This window comes from Chrysemys picta, chromosome 2 (genome assembly GCF_011386835.1).
Source record: "Chrysemys picta bellii isolate R12L10 chromosome 2, ASM1138683v2, whole genome shotgun sequence".
NCBI classification, from domain to species: Eukaryota; Metazoa; Chordata; order Testudines; family Emydidae; genus Chrysemys; species Chrysemys picta.
In genome coordinates, this window is record NC_088792.1 from 153,821,184 (window position 1) to 153,831,259 (window position 10,076).

At 37.8% G+C, this 10,076-nt stretch overlaps 1 protein-coding gene across 5 annotated transcripts in view; it reads left to right on the forward strand.

Annotated features, from left to right (window-relative positions):
- SLC23A2 (solute carrier family 23 member 2) overlaps positions 1–10,076 on the forward strand; it is a 129,781-nt gene extending 119,705 nt beyond the window's left edge. For all 5 annotated transcript variants that reach the window (XM_065584452.1, XM_065584451.1, XM_065584450.1 and 2 more), the window contains 4 exons: positions 1,776–1,905; positions 2,070–2,207; positions 3,645–3,740; positions 4,562–10,076. In XM_065584452.1, the coding sequence (XP_065440524.1) occupies positions 1,776–1,905; positions 2,070–2,207; positions 3,645–3,740; positions 4,562–4,794 (597 nt within the window). In that variant the 3' untranslated portion in view covers positions 4,795–10,076. The remainder of the gene's footprint in view (positions 1–1,775; positions 1,906–2,069; positions 2,208–3,644; positions 3,741–4,561) is intronic.

Genomic DNA, 10,076 nt, shown 5'->3' on the forward strand with positions numbered 1-10,076 from the left:
GTACTCAGATCTAATTCAGTTCTGAATAAGATGTTTTCAGTAACACACTACTCTCAGTGGGATTCAAATCCCAGTTGAGACTTCATTTGTTTAATGCCTAAAGATTGAATATTTGCATGTCAATTTCCTTTTTACTGGCTGTGGGTGTGGTGGTGATTCAGTTCTTACCCAGTGTTCACGCTCTGTCATAAAGTATTCAGTAATGTGAAAGGGATAGCAAGTCAGAGGGAAATTAATACTATACAAATAGGGAAATACTTTTAATCAAGATATTTTGCAGAGTTGTTTGCATTGCTAATCCACTAAATAACTAATGTTGGCCAGCCTGGCTTCTCTTTGCAATTGGTCTCTTCCACATAGCAGGTAACATTGAGAATGATTAAGCAGTGAAGAACATTGTGAAAATATTCTCCTCTACCCACAAAGGCATAATGTGTTTCTTTTTAAAATTTAAATGATACATAATTGCAGCATGAGCTGCTCCTGATTGTGTCTGACCCTGTTAGCACCCAAGCACTTTGAGAAACTAATTGTTGCTTATGCTGAGTGTCCCTTTTTGGGTGAAGCACCCTGTTATACCAGTTGGCTCAGTTAAGGGCTCAAGCATTGGAAACAGCCACACATAATAGTGATTTTTGTTACTTATGTTCTGTATGAAGCTTAACATTGCTGAATTCAAAACCTCTAAAAGGTTATGCTGGGAACAAATTTTCAAACCTACCAGAATTGGGTCCTGTGCATACAAATATGTATGTATGTACACTAGGTCTCTCTCTAGTTCAAAACACATTATACTTGTGTATAAATGTACAATACAACATAAAATGTAGAGTAATACTACACTATAGGTTGCATAATTAAAATATAAAAACATTATGGAAATGGAAATACTAAAGTTCCTGCAATATTAGCTGAGCCAAATTCTGCAGGTGACAAATTCTGTAGCTGCTTAAAAGAGAGATGACTTAAAATCAGTTACATGATTTCAGGCAGGGAAATTACACCTGACTGAAGTAAATGGAGGTGAGGCAAAAATTCACACTGTTGCTGTTACCTGGTGATATGTTTTTCTGCAAGGCTGTGTTAATGTGGTGCCAATGCAAATGTTTACGTTTTGTTCCCATTTGTTATAATCATCTTGGGACACCCAGGTACAATTTGTGTTACATGGTTGATTTTAATTTTTGTAGATGGGACCAAACTACATCAAGGAAACCATGCTGGGCAAGGTTAATGGTTCTGTAGTTTCAAAACAGCTTACAGTCTAAATATTAAGCAAAACCAAACCATATTATGTCACAGTTGAAGTACAACTATGTTCCAGCTGTGAAACTCAAGATATTTGTAATACTGTGCAGCCAGTATTTTAAGAAAAGTGTGGGGGGAAAATCTAAATGGAAAATTGAAGCAGCTGGTCCTAAAATTGAGATCTCTGCTGTTTTTATTCCTCTGATGATCCCGTAGGGTGTAGGTTTGGGGGGGGTGGGAGGGGGGAATTGTGCTGTGTGTTTCCCTGGAGAATTCAGAGTCTCCCTTATGTATATTGTCTCAGCCAGAGCAGCTATTGTTGTGCAGGGTTACTTTGCTTTGTGATGTCATGAAGGGCTACCAGAGATTGCTGGGCTCTGTTTGGAGAGAATTTCAAGAGGGATTAGACAATAAAATATAGGTTGTTTTTTTTTTTCTCTAGTATAAAAAGTAAGACATTAAAGTTGGTGTAAATGTGCATTTTTCTGAAGTATTCTGCTTTATTTCTCTCCCATTGTGCTTTGTAGGTTGGAAGTCGTAGGGTTATTCAGTATGGTGCAGCCTTCATGCTCTTACTTGGAATGGTTGGGAAGTTCAGTGCGCTGTTTGCATCCCTGCCTGACCCAGTGCTTGGAGCCCTCTTCTGCACCCTCTTTGGTAAGTGTCTATTTCTCTGCTTCTCTTCATATGCTAGTTGATTGTTTGACAGCCTTTGACCTCAGTGGTGTGTATCTGTGGATGTTAGCTAACCTTTGAACAAAATTATTGAACAAAAAGGAGAGAGAGTCTAAAAGTTCTTACTTTTGATTGTTTTTGTTTAGGAATGATTACAGCTGTGGGTCTGTCCAACCTCCAGTTCATAGATTTAAACTCTTCGCGTAACCTCTTTGTACTAGGATTTTCCATCTTCTTCGGACTTGTCCTTCCAAGTTATCTCAAACAAAATCCACTGGTTACAGGTACGAACTTGTGATTCGTTCATGTGAAAATGCTGTACCGAGTGAAACAAGGGCTAGTGATAAATACTTTATTTAAAAAAAAGACATCAGGGTCTTGCCTACAGTAGGATCACTTTGCCAGTATAGGTATATTCAAGTGTAATGTACCAATAATGCAGTCCTAGTGTGAAAGCAGCTTATCGGAGCAAAATTGCACATTTCCTGGCATAGCTTATTCCATGTGCAGATTTGCCAGAATAATTAGGGCTTTTGCTGGCACAGCTATGTTGGCCAGGGATCACATTCCTGACCACCATAGTTATGCTAACAAAAGTATGTAGGTGTAGACCTCGACTTAGAGCCATAAGTAAAGGAGCAGATATGTTCCCAGTACAGAGAGCTGATGAGATGGTGAGACCCAAGAAGATTGTTCCAGATGGTGTGGAGATGACTTTCTCACCTCATCTTCTGTGGGTGACATTGGAGAGGGACGCAGGGCCTGGAGAGGACGCATTGCTAGATGGGTGGAAGAAGAGTTGAGAAAAGGGTGCATTTAGAAAGCTAGAGCTAATCTATAAAAGGTTTTAAAAGCACTGGGGAAAACATTGAACTTGATCTTGAAATGTGGGTATTTGTTTTAACCTTTGACAAGACTCTGGTGCTTCTGTCACTTGCAGAGTGAGAGAGCGCCTCAAAATTCAGTTTATTTCAGACTTCTTAATGACTGATTTCTTAACTAAACCGTGGAGAAGCTGTTTTGATTTCTGTCACCACTGGGATTGACGCAGATATGTAATCTTTTGAAGAAAGTGCCTGAACCAGAACCATTTGTTTTGGTGAAAGATACAAGTCTAAACTCAATTTTAATCATGCTGCTTCAAAAGCAGATTCAGAGGCTAATCTAGCTGTTCATTTTGGCTGAGATTTGTTTTAAGGAAGCAGGGAGAAGTAAATTTAAAGCAATAATAGAGTAATCCTTAATGAAGAACCTTGTAAACTACTTGCCATGCAAAGGAATGATATTAATAGTTGGGCTGTTTTGTCAACATCATTTTGAAATTTGAAAAAATCTCATATTTTTTTATCTTGTAGTTTTTTCATTGCATTAACAAAAGTGTCTCCCATATATTTATTAAAGAAAACGGTGTTCTAAGCAACCTGAAATGAATTCCTTTAGGGTTAGTTTCCTGACTGATTTAAATCCAGACCTGTAGATTCTAAAATGAGTAGGTAAGGCACAGACTTCCCTCAGTCCTACATACTAGACTAGATTAGTGGCAGATGCTCCTTTAAACCGTTTGCAAGGACCTAAGCCTCTGCTCTTTGCTTATTCAAGCAAGGCTCCTCTTGAGTTCGCTGGGACTTTTGCCTGGTTAAGGTACATGAGATCAAGCCCCCAAATAGGGTGCTCACATGTAAAAACTGCAAATCCTGACCTAATTCTTTTTCTTTTTCTAGGAATAGCAGGCATCGATCAAGTATTAAACGTTCTTCTCACTACAGCCATGTTTGTTGGCGGGTGTGTGGCCTTTATTTTGGATAACACCATTCCAGGTCAGTTTTGTGACAACTTGTTGTATTTGAAATTTAAATGGCTTCACTTGCCTTTCTGAATGAGTATTCTCACTGTTAACTGGGGAGGCAGCATGGCTTGGAGATTAGAACACAGAACTGGGATGCTGGAGACCAGAGCTTAATTCTTGGCTTGAATTCACTGACTTGCTGTGGTGCCTTAGACAAATCATTTAACGTCTCTATGCCGAAAGGGCAATGTAAGTTAAAAGATGTACTGATGATTCCGAAATGAAACCAGGGAAAAGAACAGACTGTTGAAGCCACCTCCTTAGTAGAAGATCATATAAGGCCTGATCCTACTTCCATCAAGTCGCCATTGACATAGGGCTGGTCTACACTATGGGGGAGGGGGGGGGGAAGAGAATAAATCTAATTTATGCAACTTCAGCTATGTAAATGATGTAGCTGAAGTCGACGTACTTAAATCTACTTACCCCGGTGTCTTCACTGTGGTGTGTCGATGGGAGACACTCTCCCGTCGATTCCCCTTGTGCTTCTCGTTGAGGTGGAGTACCGGAGTCGACGCTAGAGCGATCGGCGGTCGATTTATTGCGTCTATACTAGACACGATAAATCGACCCCTGCTGGATCGATCGCTGCCCGTCGATCCGGCCGGTAGTGTAGACAAGCCCTTAGTGGTGTAGGAGCAACCCTGTACTAGAGGCTCTACCTTTGCAGTGAAGTTCTGTTTTTCCCTCCCGAGAATACTATATGTCTTCCTGTATTGGCTGCTTGTGGAACATGATGTCTTTGAAGTAGAATGAGTTTCCCCCCCCCATTTTTTTTTTATTTAACTTCAGGAAGCCCCGAGGAGAGAGGAATCCAGAAATGGAAGAAAGGCGTGGGCAAAGGCAGCAAGTCCCTGGAGGGCATGGAAACATATGATTTGCCCTTTGGCATGAACTTTATCAAAAAGTACAGGTGCTTCAGCTTCTTGCCCATCAGTCCCACCTTCATGGGCTACACGTGGAAAGGCTTCAGGAAAAGCAGTAACTGCAGGAGTTCAGACGAAGACTCTGAGGCTACCGTATAGCCTTGGTTGCAATTATATTATCTCGTTGTAGTAACAGATGTATTTGCAGTTTCTTGCTGATTAAGAAGCATTAAAATATATGTTTTGTATATCTGCATTTAAATTCTGGAACCAGAGCTGAGACAGATTTAAAAAAAAAAAGCTTTCCTGTTGTGGATGGTGATGGCTCTATATAGTGTGTCTGGTTGCCTAATTGGTTACCGATCTGGGTAAAATTTAAGTGCCCAAGTCCCATTTTCAGAACAGGTTTAGGTCCCTAAGTGCCTAACTCATTTTTGAAAATGGAACTTCGACTCCTAAATTACTTAGGTGCTTTTGAAAATCTTATCCTCTGATTATTTTATTTAAATCATCGGTGCTGGTGTTTTCAGCACTTCCACTGCTGGCAGTTAGTTGCGCCAGTAAATTTGAATCTGTGTGTGAAATGAGTAAATACCATTTTATTCACTTGTAAAATACAGACACCAATATCAAATCAGTTGTATTTTTTTCCAATTATAGCTCATACATTCCATATTTTTTCCACACAGCCACCTGTAACTCAGACATTATATTATTGTGGCTAATGGTTATATTTAATTAAATTAAATTAATTATAATTAAATTAATTTAATTAAATATCACTAGAACATCTTCCCAATCATTGACAGTGCATTCAGAGATTTCCAGACAACAGTTTCCTTACTAAATTACGCCAGATAAAAGCACTGATTGACCCATGTGATCTACTACTGTGCAAGAATCACTTCGATATCTTTTAGATATGTTGCTCTTGTCTACCTGGCAGCTTGCCACCTAACTGGTGCCTGAGTCTAAGTTCTCTTTAAGGGAAGTGTCAACTTTATTTTTACTTGGACAGGGAACTATTTAACTTCAAGACTGTTACATTTTCTTAGCCCAACAGCTTTTATCATTACAATACAGTGCATATATCCACTTAATCACAGACTCTTCCTGAATGAAAATGTGAATTTGTCTAAGCAGCCCCATATATGTAGAACTCAACAGGGCAAAATATCAGCATTTGCTTATTCTGACTTGTACCTAATTTTTTTCATTCTGCTCAGACTATCTCTGTCTGACTAGTGCTGCTTGAGTAAGAGTGGCCTATGTATATGTTGCCTTTTTTCCCTCCTCTGGGGACTAACACAGCAGCTCTTTGTTTTTACAAGTGGATTTTTTTAAATAGCAGAGACACTACATTTGGCATCATCATCCACTGGATGGTTTTAACGGGTATTGGGCCCAGTGATGGTGCCATTCAGATATTTTTTTCTGGAATAGCCTCAGCTCTGATGTTATGTGGATGTTAATGCTCATCATGCATTCATAATTATAAGGTTTTATTCATGTTTAATGTTCTTACTATTGCAAGTTAGTTTTAGACGTCAGTGTTTCAGTGTGGCCCAAAAAAGCATTTTTAAGCTGTGGAGATCATCAGGGAAGTGTAGTGTAATGTACTCTTAAGGCCAGTATGCTCTACGATGCTTGCGTTTTGTATCTCTGGATAAAAAATAAAGGTAGATACTGTAATTCACTAATATATTTATCAAAGTTGACTACTGGACAAGAGCAGTAAATTTTGTTATTGAAGCATGGAAGGGCTGGGGTGGGGGAGGGGAAGAAAATTGCTTAATGGATCAGTATTGAATAGTGCAGAGTCAAAATGAGTCCATTGATCTAGTTTTCAGCATGTCATGGCTGTTTACGCAACATATTTTTATACAACTTTTTCCATAACAAACCATGTATTTGTTCTTGCTCCCAGGAACTTTCAGTAGTTTGCAGTTGTGGTGTCAATTGGACTTTGTTGAAAGCCAGTCAGAAGAATTATTGCGTAATAGACAAGGTTATGTTACCTGTAGTGCAAAGCTGCTCTTCTATTTTCTATTTTGCTCTACAGGCAATGAGAGGGGTTATAGAAATTACCCGTCTCCTTAGGAACGGATTTGGCCAAGAGCACTGATCAGTAACACTAAGCTTCTAAATTTTCCACCTTTTATTTTATGTGCAACCAAAGATGTGAGGGAGTTTCAATTAAAAAAAGAAAAGCCATTTGTTTGAGGTGGTTATAATCATGTAAAATGCCAAAGCTGGTTCATTCATAAATGTGGGGTCAAGGAGGCAAAAGTTTGAATTAAAGATGATGCCACTCCTTAAAAGCAGACTTCTAATAGTACATGTTGTTCTGTGGACTCAGCAGCGAGTGTCATGTTTGAGGCTTGTCTCATCTTTTCCCAAAAGAGTGTGTTAATGTAAGGCAGTGGAAAGAAACTAAAATCTTACAACAACTTTAGGAACCATTTGGCTACCTTACAAGATTGCTGGCAGAACGACTTGCATGTTAACCCTGTAATGCCAGGCAGCTTGTGCGTTCTTGTATTGGCATGACACATCATGCAGTAGCAGACAACACAATGGGAAATCCTGACTTGAAAATTAAATAGATTTTTTTCCTACAAGATCTTACTTTGGATGAAGTAAAGCGCTTCTGCACGCACACACAGAAATGGCCTCTTTAACATGTTTGAAAGAACAACCACTTTAAATAGTCTTTAGGTGCTGCATGGTAGTTTGAATCAAATAACAGTTCAACCATCATTCTGAGGATTTGTTTTTCTGAGATACAATACCATTCTTGACAGAAGAAAGTACATTGGATTATGGAAAGCCAGAGCCTCCTCCATCTAAAAACTTATAGTTAGATTATTTCCTGGTCCTACCACACTGATTCCATTGATTGGGTGAGAGAAGTTTAGCAAAATATATACTGGAGGATCACAATGTTTAGCTGACATGCTTTGCTTTTCTAGCCACCTTGAAAACTAGTATTTAATGTAGTTAAGCAGTCCATTTTGCAACCAAAATCCTGAAACATTTAACTTCTGAGAGAGGTGACTTCTTGAATCCTCTTCTTTTAAGAAAGCTAATGGTTAAAGTTGAGCCTTAATTTTGCAAGGACAACCAGAAGAGAGCTGATGAAACACTGCTTATAGCAAAATGTTTTAACAAAATCACTGGTAGTACATTTAACATCTGATGTTAACTGCAGCACCCAGAATGTTAGATGTCTCTTTGTGTATATCTCAGATAAGAGTGGGGAAAAACCTCATGTGCACAGTTTTGCCTTGGGAAGAGAAATCCCCCTTCCTTCTGTGCATCTGTTTCTGAGAGGAATCTACAATTGCCAATCAAATACTAAGTGCAGATTTTTAATACCCTTGTTTATGGTAGGAGAGTCCACACCCTTGAGAAAACAAAACACTTAAAATTTGAATTTTGGTTAGAATGGTGTTGAAATGCTGTTACCTTCAGGTGATGCAAAGTTTACCACATGAGGTGCTGCAGGCAGATAGGTTGCAGAGTTTTGCTCTAATTTTGAAAAACAGTTGGATACTTCAAAAGTTTCTTGTTTACATTTATACTTAAAGGGGTAAGTTGGTGGAGGAGATGGGAATAGAAATATGGTTGTTATTGCAATACTATGTTTTTGCTGTATATGTAATTGCCTTTCTAATTGATAAATCAGACAATAGTGTATAAAGAAGACAGCACCTACTAAAAGGACTAGAAAAAGATGAGGTGTTTCAACTAGATTTAAATATAGAATGGCAAATATTCATGGCAAAATAGCATTTTGTCATATCAAAGGTGTATAACTATATTCAAAGCAAAATAGCTTTGGGGCTTTTGTAGCCAACCTTTTATTTTATTGATCTTTTTGGTTAAATTAAGAGCTCTTGCTAACAAATTTTCTAAATAGAACATTGACAAATTATGCATCTTCAAAATTACGTTTCATAGCAAATTTACCTCTATGACTGACTAATGTCATATTAGGATGTATTGACTGACTAGCTTGATCCGTAACCTATTGGGGAAAACATTACTACTTGGGATTTGCTTTACACCTTTTAATACTGACTTTCAATATGGCAACGTGGTCTGTACATGAATATTGCAGTATTTTATTTCCATATATTAAAAATAACATTTCCACTCAGGATAATTTTCACAGATTTCCTGGGAGGGAGTGGTATGATTGTCATGACAATGTCATGTGATGATAGAATTTCTTCATTGACGAATCTATAGTAGTTGTGTATACTTTATTTACCCGTGTTTGTTATTCCTGAAAACTGAAGGGTTTCTTATTGTTCACCTCCCTACTGAAAATATCATTACTTGCAAAGTAGAATCAACACTTACAAATTGAAATCCTTGGTACTATTTATACAGCAAGAGGTGTCAGGTGAGAACAATCCGTTATGACAATGCCTTCATACCAAAACAATGTTTAGGTTAATATCACTTATGGTATAAACAGCACTACAGGCACATGTGGTTTACAAATAGCCAACATCTGATGGTTTAAGTTGGCCATTGGATGTTTGCATACAATCCAAAGCAGCTTGTGCTAACATAATTTTGATCTGAATAAAAATGCCTGATGGACCAGCACAGCCTAACTTTATTTTTTGTAAGTGGCCTTCTCAAACCAAAAAATATCACTTTTTCCTCTCCAGAAAATCTTCCAGTGGTTTGTTTCCCATTTGGTGCATGTCTTGTAGGACTTCTTGCTCAAGCTTACGTTAACCTTCCTGGACGTGGGAGAACAAATATTGCATGTCCACCTCTTTATATAGCTGTTTATAATACTGGAGGAGGCCACACGCTTGCCAGTATTTAGCTTTCCACCCATGAATCTTCTATACAACATAGTGCTGGGCTGCTTTAAGTGTTGGGGATTCATATTTAGCAACATCCAAACCATTCCTGTCAGGTTACAATTTGATTGTGACTGTGCATTGTCATCGGTATTTATTAATATCAAAGATGTATTTAGACTTGCCTCCTGTGTTATCTGGCATTTATTGTGACATCTTTGCATCTTGCTGCCAGTCCAAATTATTGTACTTTGTCTGTTTAGAACAACCTTTGGCATAACAAACTATTGACTGTTCTTAGACAGTGGGGATAAATATTTTTCCATTCATTGTTTTTTTTTTTTTTTTTTTTGTGACTGACTTTGGCTGTAAACATTTTTATTTTGTTACATACCAAGGGTTTTCTGTTTTTTTTTTTTATTTTTATTTTTTGAGACGTGTAATTCTTTTATGAAGTTTTCGTATTTTGTTTTTCTAACATGGCTTCATTAAACGTTTAAATATTTAAAAAATATGTAATATTTGGACCAGATGTTGTGAATAATAGTAGATAAAGCTATTTTATTCTGTATTTTTAAAGCCTTTCAGTATAAATAAACGCTGACATAGATGCAA